At 47.8% G+C, this 13,204-nt stretch overlaps 1 protein-coding gene across 4 annotated transcripts in view; it reads left to right on the forward strand.

Moving 5' to 3' along the window:
- NDRG4 (NDRG family member 4) overlaps positions 1–13,204 on the forward strand; it is a 42,873-nt gene that overhangs the window by 6,042 nt on the left and 23,627 nt on the right. For all 4 annotated transcript variants that reach the window (XM_043898620.1, XM_043898623.1, XM_043898617.1 and 1 more), the window contains exon 2: positions 13,102–13,196. In XM_043898620.1, coding sequence (XP_043754555.1) covers positions 13,125–13,196 — 72 coding nt within the window. In that variant the 5' untranslated portion in view covers positions 13,102–13,124. The remainder of the gene's footprint in view (positions 1–13,101; positions 13,197–13,204) is intronic.

Below are 13,204 nucleotides of genomic sequence, written 5' to 3' on the forward strand. Positions count from 1 at the left end.
AGCATAGGGAAGAGGAAGTCATTGTGGGCAAAGTGGATAACACACAGCTGGGGTGTGTGTGTACACACGTGCTAGGCTGAATTTTGGCCCCCAAATATATTACGATCCTAATTCCTAGAAGGGATTCCCTTATGGCTCAGCAGGTTAAGATGCAGGAGACACAGGTTCGAGCCTGGGTCAGGAAGATCCCCTGGAGGAGGAAACAGCAATCCACTCTGGTATTCTTGCCTGAGAAATCCCATGAACCAAGGAGCCTGGTAGGCTACAGTCCCACCAGGGACTGAAAAGAGTTGAAAAGAGTCAGATACAACTGAGTGACTGAGCAGACACGCTCACAGATCTTATTTGCAGTGTGTGGGATCTTTAGTTGTGGCATGCGAACTCTTAGTTGCAGCTTGTGGAATCTAGTTCCCTGACCAGGGATCAAACCTGGGCCCCCTGCATTGGGAGTGCAGTGCCTTAGCCAGTGGACCACCAGGGAAGTCCCAATCCTCAGGTGCTTTAAACACCGAACCACAGATGTAAGGTACACTCCGACCAAAATGACCATACGTCTTAAGCCCCATAACCAATACCTTTGAGGACCGAGGTGTGTTTCCAGTTCATGCTGGGGCAGGGGCGGGGAGAGCAGTGTAGGCCCCGTGTGCCTGGTGATGCTCCAGCCCTGGGCAAGTGAGAACCCTGGCCTGTCCCACCTGAGCACACACCTGCTCCTCGCCCATCCGGTGAGAGCTCTGGGTTCAGACCCCATCTCTGTGGAGAGTTCACGCCTCTCCCCCAGAGTGCAGACTCTAGAACCCCATTGGCAGCACCCCCTGGCTCAGGTCTAAGCCAACTCTCTGGGCTTTCCCCCCAACCCCAACCTCTTTTTCCCAAGGCCTTCTGGACCCATAAACAGCAGCTCTCTCCCTCCAGTGGCTCAGGACAAACCCAGATCACCCTGGACTCTTCTCTCTCTCCCACGCCCCACATGTGATCCACCCGCAGCTCCCGCCGGCTCTACCCTCAGAACATACCCAGAACCTGGGGACTCCCCACCACCTCCACCCTGGGCCTTCAGCATCTCTTTCCTGGATTACTGCAGCGACTGGTCTCCCTGCTCCCACCCTCACACCCTAGGTCTGCTCCACCCATAGCAGGAGAAGGGAGCCTTTAACATGCAAATCCTATCACGTCACCCTGTTGCTCAAAACCCTCCAAGGTAGAGACTTCCCTGGTGGTCCAGTGGCTAACACTCTGTGCTCCTGATGCAGGGGGTCCAGGTTCAATCCCTGGTCAGGGAACTAGATTCCACGTGCTGCAACTAAAAGCTCCCACATGCTGCAACTAAAGATTCTGCATGCTGCAACTTAAAAAAAAAGATCCCACATACTGTAGCAAAGACCCCACATGCCACAAGCAAGACCCAGCGCAGCCAAATAAGTACTTTTAAAAAAACCAAAACCTCTAAGCTACCTCAGGAAAAGCCAGGGTTTTTCTAACAAACCTTCTAGATGAAACGTGATCTGATGCCTCCTCCACCGTTCACTCTTGGTCCTTATCCCTCCCTCCCCGCTCCCCTCGACTCACTCTGCTCCGGACCTGCTGGAACCCAGCAGGCAAACACCTGCCTCACGGCCCTAGCACTTGCTGCTCCCTCTGCCCTGAGACTCTTCTAGGCATCCGCAGGGCGCCCTCCCTCGCCTCCTCCACGCCTTCGCTCAGCTTCTCAGGGAGGCCCCCTCTTACACTGTTTCGGATCACAGCCCCACGCTCTCCCCCTCCTGTGAGGTTGCCTCCTGGTGCACCTGGCACGTCTGACACACCATGTATTTACTTGGATCTGTTGATTGGAATTCTCCTGAAAGTTCCGCAGACGTGGGGCTTCTTGTCTGTCATCATCGGTCTTTTATCTCCGGTGCCTGAGACAGGACCTGGCACACAGCAGGTCAGTATTTGGTGATTGAATGAATGAGTGAATAAATGAAGGACGTAGACCTGGGCCACGCGGCCGCCCTGAGAGTGTGGTCATTCCTGTGCCCCGTGGGCTGAGAATGGGGCAGGGGTGACATTTCCACAACCAGGTGCTGCTCTGAGAAGAGATGGCCTGGGGTTGAGCGGCCCTGACGCACGGCCCCCTTTCTGCAGATGTTGTATGTGAAGCAGGGAGATCCTGGGGGCTTGGGAGGCAGTTCAGAGGGGCCGAGGGCTTCCCGGGAGAGAAATACCCAGTCAGAAAGCTGCTCCTTCAGGCTCTCTCTTTCCTGCAGACCACAGTGCAGAACTGCGAGCTGGGGGAGACTTGTTGCCTTGTGTTACCCCCCTTTGAATCTTGCAAAAACATCCAGTATCTTTGTTTCTGGGACGTTTGCCAAATTAGGCAAAGATACAGGAGTGAATCGACGCACCTGTGTTAAAGAAACTTGAGAATTTGTGGCCCCAAGTGCCAGACTGAGAGCTTTTTAACTTTTGAATGTGGGTCATGGTTACCAGTGTTGATGCCGCCTCTGTGAGCCTGTGAGGGGTGGTCTGGAAGGGGCTGGCTCACTCTCTGAAGAGAGAATGCTGCCCACTGCAAAGAGGGGTCTGCGGCCCTGGAATTTCCCTGTGTCCCCTCGGGCAGGCCCCATCCTGTTCCCTTTCTTTGGGTTCCTTTAGCATGTTAGGCTGGGACTCCAAGAAAAATGTCCCAAGTTTAAATTAGCTTCGATGGTATGTGACAGAAAGCCAAAGATAACGGTAATAGATTAAACAGCAGAACAGAAACACACTCACAGACATAGGAAACAAATTTATGGCTACCGAAGGTGAAAGTGGGGGGGGGATAAATTAGGAATTCGGGATTAACAGATACACACTACTCTAAAATAGATAAACTAGATAAACAAGGACCTACTATATAGCACAGGGAACCATATTCAATATCTTGTAATAACCTGTAACAGAAAAGAATCTGAAATATATATGTAATATATAAAATATATGTATGTAACTGAATCATTGCTCAATACCTGAAACTAACCCAACATTGTAAATCAACTATACCTCAATTAAAATATAGATAAAAGAAGATAAAAGTCTATTTCCCTCTTTTATAAGCAGAGTCTAGAGATAGGCCATCCAGAACTATGGCTTCATGATTCTCAGGAACTTAGACGCTATCTATAGTGCCACTCTACCACCTTTAGTATCCAGCCTCAGGGCCCAAAATGGCTGTTTAAGTTCCCACCATCACATCTGTATTCCAGTCAGCAAAAAGAAGGAAGGGTTGAAGAATGGCATGTCTCCTCCCTTTAAGACCACTCTCCCAAAGTCACATGGTTCCATTTACATCTAACTGGCTGATTGTTGTCATAAATAGGCTTTATTCCCATTGTCTACCTGCTCATCTAAAATTTGGGGAGCTAGTATTAAGAGTATCAAGGGGAGAACCAATACTGAGGGGAAATTAACCATCTCTGCCCCAGTAGGGCTTTTTCCTGGCTCCATACAGAAGCTGCTTACATGGAGCATATTATTGGGATTCCAGTTCTGTCTGCCCTTGGTCTGGGGATTGGAGGTTTGTTATGTCTGTGTTTAATATCTGGAACCATGTTGTGTACAGAAACAGAGTTCACACATGGGTGCTGTGCCTCAATGGAAGAAAATTTTATAAAAGAGCTATGTTATGGCAACTCTCAGATGCACCTTTTTTCATAACATCTCTGACATATATCCTCTCTTGGTGAGGCGGGCACCGGGACCACTGGCCATCACGGTACACCAGAAGGTGTAGTCTGGTGGGAAATCCTGGAGGTGGTAGTGGAGCCCTCTTGGGAAAGGCTGAACCAGCGACATTCCTGATGTCAGCGGAGCTGGGACTCCATGGAAAAGCACAGTCAGCCACAACCTCAAGACAGAGTGGGACTTCCCTGGGGCTCCAGTGGTTAAGACTCCACCTACTGATGCAGAGGATGCAGATTGAATCCCCGGTCAGGGAAGATTCCACATGCCTTGGAGCAGCTAAGCCCACCACAACTACTGAAGCCAGCAAGCTCTAGAGCCTGTGCTCCACAACAAGAGAAGCCACTGAAATGAGAACCCCTCGCATTGCAGCTAGAGAGGAGCACCCTCAGAGAAAGCCCTCTTGCAGGATCAAAGACCCAGCACGGCCAAAAAAAGAGAGAGAGCAATTCAGAAACATCGGATCCTGAATGTGAAGAAGTTTTAGGAGGAACCGACGCAGTTTATTTCACTTCTTTTTTCCATTTCTATTTCTTTTTAAGAATTTACAAGCATTGTACAGCAACTATACTTCAATTTTTTTTCTTTAAAAAAAATTAATTTATTTACTTTAATTGGAGGTTCATTACTTTACAGTATTGTAGTGGTTTTTGCCATACATTGACATGAATTAGCCATGGTTGTATATGTGTCCCCTATCCTGAACCTCCCTCCCACCTCGCTCCGCATCCCATCCCTCAGGGTCATCCCAGTACACCGGCTTTGAGTGCCCTGTTTCATGCATCGAACTTGGACTGGCGATCTATTTCACATATGGTGATATACGTGTTTCAATGCTATTCTCTCAAATCATCCCACCCTCGCCTTCTCCCACGAGTCCAAAAGTCTGTTCTTTATATCTGTGTCTCTTTTGCAGTCTCGCATATAGAGTCATCGTTACCATCTTTCTAAATTCCATATATATGTGTTAATATACTGTATTCGTGGTTTTCTTTCTGACTCAGTCTGTATAATAGGCTCCAATTTTGTCCACCTCATTAGAACTGATTCAAATGCGTTCTTTTTAATAGCTGAGTAATATTCCATTGTTATACCTCAATATTTTAAAAAAGAAAAGGAAGTTATAAGAGTGACAGATGTGGGTCTAAGTCTAAAATAATAAAATATTTTAAAAAATTAATTACCAAAAGTTCTGAATGATAGGAACTCATTATGTTAGTGACAGTTCTGCAGTTACTTTGTGTGTGTAGTAGGAATGAGCAGATAAACAAAAATACTGGGGATAATGATAGCCAGGTTTCTCATTGTGGAAGAAAAACAATTACAAATAATGAAAAGAGGGAAGTTAGGGGAAAAAAAAAGAGGGAAGTTATAATAAACTGAGTGGTGTTGAATTGGAATTAGAGATGTCAATATAAATTCCAGATTTTTAATAGATATACAGACACATAGAGAAAAGTGTGTGTGTGAGGCAGAAAAAATATAAGATGAGTTTGGAGTAAATTAGAAGCTACTAAAAAGTAAAAAAGGACAGTGAATGGTGAAAGGACCCAAGAGCCAACTTAAAGAACTCCCAATGGCCAAATCTGGCACAATCAGAACAATAAAATAATAATGGAAATGGATTATGACCCATAGAATAAAATAAGTAATTGAATAAATCAGTGAATGGAGAACAAAAGACAACTCTGTTTCTTCCAGGAGAAATCCAATTAATAAATGTAGAAGGGATGATGGAAATAGAAAACGATCATCAAGCAAATACCACTGTAATAACTGTAGGCAAGCCTCATCCATAGTTGCTAAAATTAGTGGGCGGAAAGTATGATGAGAAACAAGATGTCTGTGTAGTCTCAAAGTATCTTCCCACAAGATACCTGTTAGTTACAAAGGGGAAAATAGTAACTTTACCCTGGAGAAACCTGCCAGAAGGTGATCAAGCTAACGTTCCCCAGTAATAAGACAGACTGGCATCTTGTCCCCCACGAAATGGTACAGTGACAAGGGCACATCTCTTCTGCTGTATTCTTGCGAAAAATGCAAAACCTCGGTCTAACCATTAAAAAAAAAAAAAAAACAAGAGACAAACCCAGACTGAGGGACAGTACAGACTTTAACTACTCAATGTTTCTCGGGTGTCAGCATCATAAAAGACAGAGGATGGAGGAGACCACGTGACAACTAATGGCAGCGTGGCGTCCTGGGCGGGCAGACTGCTGAAAAAACTGGGGAAACTCACTGACGCTCTGCAGATTGCTGCACCGTATTTTATCAGCATTTTCTCTCCTGGTTTCTCTAATTGTTTAAGGTTCTGTAGCACGGTGACATTCTAGAGGAAGCCGAATGGGGAGTAGGTGGGAAGTTTCTGTGCTTTGTTTCTTTTCTGTGGTTTTTCTATAAATCTGAAATTATTTCAAAATAAAAAGTTAAAGTGTAGGGGGAAGTATTTCATCAGTAATGTTTTTTTCTTCTTTTGGTACATAAAATGTTAGTGTCAGCTCTAATCGATGGTATCTTAGATTTGATAAGATCTGCTATGTAGAATAAAAGTCTCCTTTTAGACTCTTCCAAACACATATTCTTCCTCTGAGATGAGCATTGTTATAGTTACCCTGATTCATTCGAGGACCTTTTTTCTTTTTTAATTTGCAAATAAATGTACCTGTTCCATGCATATATTTTTCACATAAATGGGCTTATTTATTTACAATTATTCTGTGCCATGCCTTTTTCTCTTACCTGTGTATTTAAGAATGCCTTCCCTATCTGTTTGAGTGGAGCTGCCTCATTTTTTAAATAGCCGTGTGGAGCTCTGGGGTATAGATGTGCCGGGGTTTATTTAACCGTTCTCCTGACATTTATTTTCCTTGTGATGATTCTTTTCACTTTTTTTCCTGTTCCAAAGAGCACTGCAGAGTGCACCCCTGTGCATAGCCTCTTCGTGTTTTTCTTCAGGATAAATACCTAGAGATAGAATTGTAGGGTTGAGAGAGATTTGCATTTTTACAAACTACCAACTTGCCCACCAAATAAAGTTGAACCCACTGCAGTCCAGCCAATGGTATATGAGAATATGTATTGTTTCCCCCCAACCTCATTGACATTGAATGTTACCAATCATTTAATACTTTACAGTCTGAGCAAAGAATCATTCATTCATTTCATGTCATTCAACAAACACATATCATGTCAGAAAATATTAACAATTTGTTTCCATTATTATTGCCATTGTCATTGTTGTGGGCATGTGATGGGGAAAGGCATTTCAGGCAGAGGGAACAGCATGCACAGAAGTATGTGCTTCCTGCAGGAAGAATGGTCCGACTGAGTCAGTTGGGGTCTTTAGCTGTGAGTGTCGGCATCCAAATATGGCTGCATTCAGCACAGTGGGAGTGTGTGTGTGTGTGTGTGTGTGTGTGTGTGGGCAGGGTGGCGGTGGTTGTGGAGAGAGAGGAATTCACGGGCCCAAATCAAGGAAGGAGCAGGGGACGTGGTCTAGGTCAAGTTAGGCATAAAGCAAGGGGCTGTAATGAGAGAGGAAACGGAGGCTGGGCCAGAACACGAGATCATGTTCCCTGCAGCCTCCTGTTAGGCCGTCTACCCCAGGGAAACAGAATCTGTGTAGAGTAGGGTTTGTTATTTGCGGGGGGGGGGGGGGGGGGGTGAAGGGGGGACAGTTGGCTGCAATGCAGCCTTCAGGATCTAAGTTCCCTGACCAGGAATTGAACCTGGGGCCCTGGCAGTGAGAGCACTGAGTCCTGAGCCACTGGACTCTGGGGTTCCTCCCTGGATGCGCCACAGGGGACTTGCACCAGTCACTCCCTCCTTGCGGCCTGTTCTTGCCTCACTGTGAGATGGGGATGCTGAGGGAAGGTCTGTCTCCATCCCAGCCCTGCCTCCAGCACTGTCCCAACCCTCTGAGGTCAGCATCCAGACAGTGAGAGTGATATGAGGGGCCAGCGACTCGGGCAGCTCTAAACCCTCTACACGGTGCAGTTGGAAGCGAAGTTCCTGATTTCTGGGTCCCTGAGTTCTGGGACCTCTTTTCAAACCACGGTGCTGGCGTTGTGTGGGTAGATGGAAGGGTATCAGATGCCCGGGCTTGAACATGAGTCTGAACCTGCCCTAAGCGACCTCCTTCTCAATCTGTGGCACAGACCCCTCTCCCAGGGCGGTGCTGCCCGGGCCAGACTGGCTCTGCTCCTTGTTCCATTTGCTCGAGGCTCTTCTCCTAATGGGACGTCATGACTAGGACTTTCAGGAGTGCTCCAACCACAGGGCACCTTGGACCAAGACCCTGACCATGACCGGCCAGAGACCCCTCCCTCCCATGATTGAAAAAACAAGAAAGTCCTACCTCTTTAATAGTTTGGTTTCTCCCTGTCCCACAAGATCTGGTTCACCTGCATATGCTAACTTCACCCTAGTTGTGTCTGGCCTTCCTTCTCTTTCAGCTCTTGTGTTTCTCAGGGGGCAGCTTAAGGCGTTTTGGGGTGGGGAGCGATGCTTCACTGCACAGCACTGCCTCCTAACCACTGTGGGCGCCCCCGGTTGCTGAGACAAGCTCAAATCCCTGCATGTATTTCCAGATGCCCCCTACTACTGACTGAGCTGGGCTTCCACTCAGCGATGGCTTTATTCCATAGGATGCATAGCTGCCACTGATCAGTTTAATTGAAGCATTTATTGAATAGGTTTGGGGCGTCCCAGGTGGCTCAGTGGTAAAGAACTCACCTAGCTAATGCAGGAGATACGGGTTCAATCCCTGAGTCGGCAAGATCCCCTGGAGAAGGAAATGGCAAACCACTCCAGTATTCTTGCCTGGGAAATCCCATGGCCAGAGGAGCCTGGCGGGCTACAGTAGGCCACAGGGCCGAAAACAGTTGGACATGACTACGTGACTACACACCAAATACACACCTCAGGAACGAAATCATAGTAATCATTTACATTTTTAACCCTATTAAGTCTGAGGGTTCACATGGCCAGGTCTCAGCACAGAATCACATTTAAAGAAGCACAAAATCAGCAACCAAAAGTCATAGAAAAGAAATGCAATTCCTTTTAAAGAAGTCACCCACCTTCACTCTGCTCTAGGGCCCCTTTCCGTCACCCAACCAAAGAGCCCTTGCTTTCTCTCCCTCACCCCTTTCCTGTTCATTTATTGCAAACATCAGCAGAGCTTCCCTGCCAGCAGGTATGAACCCTTCCTTAAACAGGAGACAAGAGAAAAAGAAAGTCCTCCAAGTAGGCAGAGCAAGGTTAGGAGGACCCCAATCAACTCTGTGATTTTTGTCCCATCCAAATGGGTATAGAAATCTTCTATCTTAAAAACACATTGTTTAGACTCACAGATTTAGAGAATGAACTTATAGTTCTGGGGTGAGGGGAAGACTGTGGGGAAGGGATAGGGAGTTTGGGATGGACATGTACACACTGCTACATTTAAAATGGATAACCAACGAGAACCCACTGTATAGCACAGGGAACTCTGTTCAATGTTACGTGTCAAACTCTCCTGGATGGGAGGAGAGTTTGGGAGAGAATGGATACACGTGTATGTATGGCTGGGTCCCTTTGCTGTTCCCCTGAAACTATCAGGGGAACATTAACATTAACAACATTGTTAATCGGCTACACGCCAATACAGAAAAAAAAAAGTTTAAAAAATAAAAGAACACCTGGTATATAGTAAAAATACTAAAAATAAATTACAAAAACACATTTCTATCTGTTGTCTTTGTTGTACCTCTAAGCTTTCTGAGGTGGGCAGAGGGAGGCTACCACTCCCATTTTGTAGATCAGCAATCCTCTTAGTGGCTTGCCCAAAATAAAGCTAGGCAGTGAACTATACAGAAGAGATTCCAGTAACTCCGGGCCTAACCACTGAAAAGCTGAGGGTTGGAATTCATCCCAGGCCCATTTGTTTCTAACACTTCCCACTTTAGGGACTTGGGGATTAAGAGGAGGAGAGAGACAGAGTGAAAAGGCCCATCGCTATTGCTCCAAGACCCCCTCCCCCCGGGACCTCCCACCCCACCTGCTCTGTGCTCCCTGACTCTGTACAGACCTGACTCAGGCTTCCTTGTGGGACTTGATAGGAATTGCACTCTCTTTTTGGAAAGCTTTTTTCCAGCTTTATTGAGATACCCTTGACATATAGCATTGTATAATAAGTTTACGGTATACAATGTATTGATGTGATAGGAATCTCATTTTCTTGTAACATTATCTAGCTCCCTTTAAAAAAATTTGTTTAAATTATTTATTCTTGGCTATGCTGGGTCTGCGTTGCTGCTGGGGTTGTGCAGCAAGCAGAAGCCGGGGGCTACTCTCCCACTGCAGTGCATGGGCTTCTCATTGCGGTGGCTTCTCTTGCACAGGCTCAATAGATGTGGCTCACAGGTTTAGCAGCTCTGTGGCATGTGGGATCTTCCTGGATCAGGGATCGAACCCATGTCTCCTGCATGGACAGGCAGATTTTTTACCACTGAGCCACCAGGGAAGCCCCATCATACCTCTCTTAGGAAGGAGCTTGTCTGCCACCACCCTGTGGGAATGCCTGCTCTGGCTTCTGTTCTGGAGCCCCACACCACCACCTGCTGGGCCCTGGGCTGTCCCTGTTTTCCTGGGGCTGAGACATCCCCGGTTCTCTGGACTATGAGCTTTCTCTTTGCAGTCCCCTTCCCCATCACCCCCTCCCTCACAGGCCATCTGTCCCTGCACTGCCCACTCTCAGCCCTTTTAATAGCACCGTCCTTGGGGAGGATGGGTCTCCAGGGTGGTTTCGTAACAGACCGGGGTGAGGGCAGGGACATCCCAGTCCTGCCAAGGCGTTTAATTGAGTTGGGTATTCAGGGAGGCTGGAGGCTAAAAACGCCCTAATGGGAAAGAGACTCCCAGGGTGGGGGCCCTTCTTTCAGCTCCCTACTGGATGGAGGGATGAATGTGCACACATCAGAAAGGATGGAAGAGAAAGTGGGGGAGGGGAGAGAGGACGCCGTTCTAAAAATACAGCCCATGTGCATTGTGTTAGCCGGTTTCCCTGGAAACCACTGGGCACAGAGAGCTCCAGGGTGGTACAAGGTATGGGGACCTGGGCGCCTGGGCGGGCAGGGGCCTTCCTGCCTGGCCTCTTCACGCTGGGGACCAGGCTGTGCCAGGGGGCGCTGCACAGGGCTGGATTAACCTTCCAGAAGCCCTGGGAGGCCAGCAGCTCCCAGCCCAGCCTCAGCACATCTCAACCCCAGACTAGACTGAGGTGGGGACCACCACGCCATCGCAAGGCACCATCTTGATAACATTCTGAGGGCTAATGCTTCCTGCTTCTGATAGGATGGAAGGAAGCCCAGGGGAGGTCTGGAGCTGCAACCTGGTCTCAGAACCATCCACAGGAAATGGGGTCCTTGGGTCCCAGGCAACCACGGTGCCCACTCCCCCATCACTAGGGCTTCTATAGGGAGAAGCCACAGGAGCAGGGGTGGGCAAGGATGGGGGGCACCTTCTTGACCAACTAGCTAGTGGGATGGTCAGCCTTTCAGGGCAGAAGGGAAAGTCTGAGGACTTCACCTTTAAGAAAGACTGATAACAGAATTGGGAAGGAAGGAGAGAGGGGAGGGAGGGAGGCTGGAAAGAAGAATAGGAAGCCTTCCTTCCAAGACAGACAGTGTTACAGAACCAGCACCGGGCTGGATGAGGAATCCAAAGACTCCATTTCCAGGCCTGGCCCAGGCTGGGCCTGCTGTGGAACTTCTCTGAGCTTTGGTTATCTCATCACATTTCCCATCAGGGTGAAATCTAACAACACAGGAAAGTGCCTTGGGAGCTGTGGAGTGCTTTGCAAGAATAAAGAATTGTTAATGATCTTCAGATAGTCTTTCTTAATGGGTTTTTTTTTTCCCCTGATTTCAGACTGTAGGAGCTAGTTTTCTGTCCTTCACTCAAATACCTGTTAACTTTATGAAAAGCCTTCCATACTTTTTTGTGTGTGAAACTATTCATATTTCTCGTAATTTGGATAATACTGTATGCTTTATAACTTCTTTTTAAAAATCGATTACAACACAAGCATTTCTCACATTATTAAATAATCTTACAAGTTATTGTCTGCCCTATTTGTGGACATTTGGCTTCTTTTAGGTTTTTTTTTTTTTTTGGTTTTGTTTTCTATTATAAATGGCACTGGGGTGAGCTTTCTTAGAGATAAATCATTAGATAAATCATTAAACCATTTGGTTTCCTTAGGAAATTTCTCCCAGGGGAAGGACTGCTGAGTCCAAAAGTAAGGACATTTTAAATGATTTTAATTCAGTTCTGTAAAACTGCCCTTCAGAAAGACGTATCAATTTATACACTCACAAGCAGTATAAGAAAAGTGCCCATTTTGGTGCATCTTTGCCAGTGCTACAAAACTGTACCAATTCCATTAGCCAAAAAAAAAAAATCTTGGACGTCTAGTGAGCTTTAATATTTCCCCCTGTATTTATTGACTAATTGTAATTCTTTTATGAGTTCTCAGCTCATATTCCTGCCTAGCGTTTCTCTTGGTGCATTCTTATTTATGCCATCCTAAAGTCCCAGTGAAGAATGGTGATGCCAAGCTAGATGGCTTGTGGGGTCTTGACACCCTTTCTGTCTGCCTCCCCCCAGCACTGGATCCCCCAGACACACACATGTGTACATATGACCCTTCCTCTCCTGGGGTTCAGAGGCCCAGAGTCTCCCCGGAACCTGCAGCCATTAGGCCTGGGCCCCTCCGCCTGTGGCTGTGGTTGAGGGGTCACGGGTCACCCCTCCCTGCTGGCCATGTGTCATAACCGCACCCCTTCCTTCAGGGTCACACTGCCAGCCCCCCTCCCTTCTCAGAGCCCCCCTCACCCAGGCCTGTCCTAAGCACTGAGGACAGCCCTCAGCTCCGTTCCGTGTCCTCCAGACCCCACTGTCCACTTCTGACAACAGGGGGCTTCTGTCTGCTTCCCGTCCTGTGTCTAGCTTCCCCACACGTGTCCCCCTGCTTCTTAATAAATGCAATTCACTTGAAATTGTTTCAAGGGTCATGGTATATTGTGTCGCTTTGCTTTTCCTTTTTCTTTTCTCCTTTTCCTTCCTCCCTTCCTTTCTTCCCTTTTCGCCCCTTCTTCCGTTTTTGCCCCTTCTTCCTTTTTCGGGGGCTTGGGGGAACATGTTTTAAGAACAAATAATGTAATGGCCTCCCCGGAGTCTTGCTGCCCGGGTGAAGCGCTGAGCTGGGCCTGCTCTTGGGGACGGCGATCCGGGGATGGAGCGGAGCGGCCGGGTGGTGCCCCTGTCCCAGTGCGGGCTGGCGCTGTCCTCTCCGCCGGGCTGAGACGTCTCCGCCGCACCAGGCCCTAACCCCCCGTCCTTGCCCTCCCTTCCCAGGGCTCCTGCTCCACGACGTGACCATGGCCGGCCTGCAGGAGCTGCGATTCCCCGAGGAGAAGCCACTGCTCCGGGGCCAGGACGCCGCGGAGCTGGTGAGTAG

The sequence above is a fragment of the Cervus elaphus genome, chromosome 4 (assembly GCF_910594005.1).
Source record: "Cervus elaphus chromosome 4, mCerEla1.1, whole genome shotgun sequence".
In the NCBI taxonomy this organism is placed as follows: domain Eukaryota; kingdom Metazoa; phylum Chordata; class Mammalia; order Artiodactyla; family Cervidae; genus Cervus; species Cervus elaphus.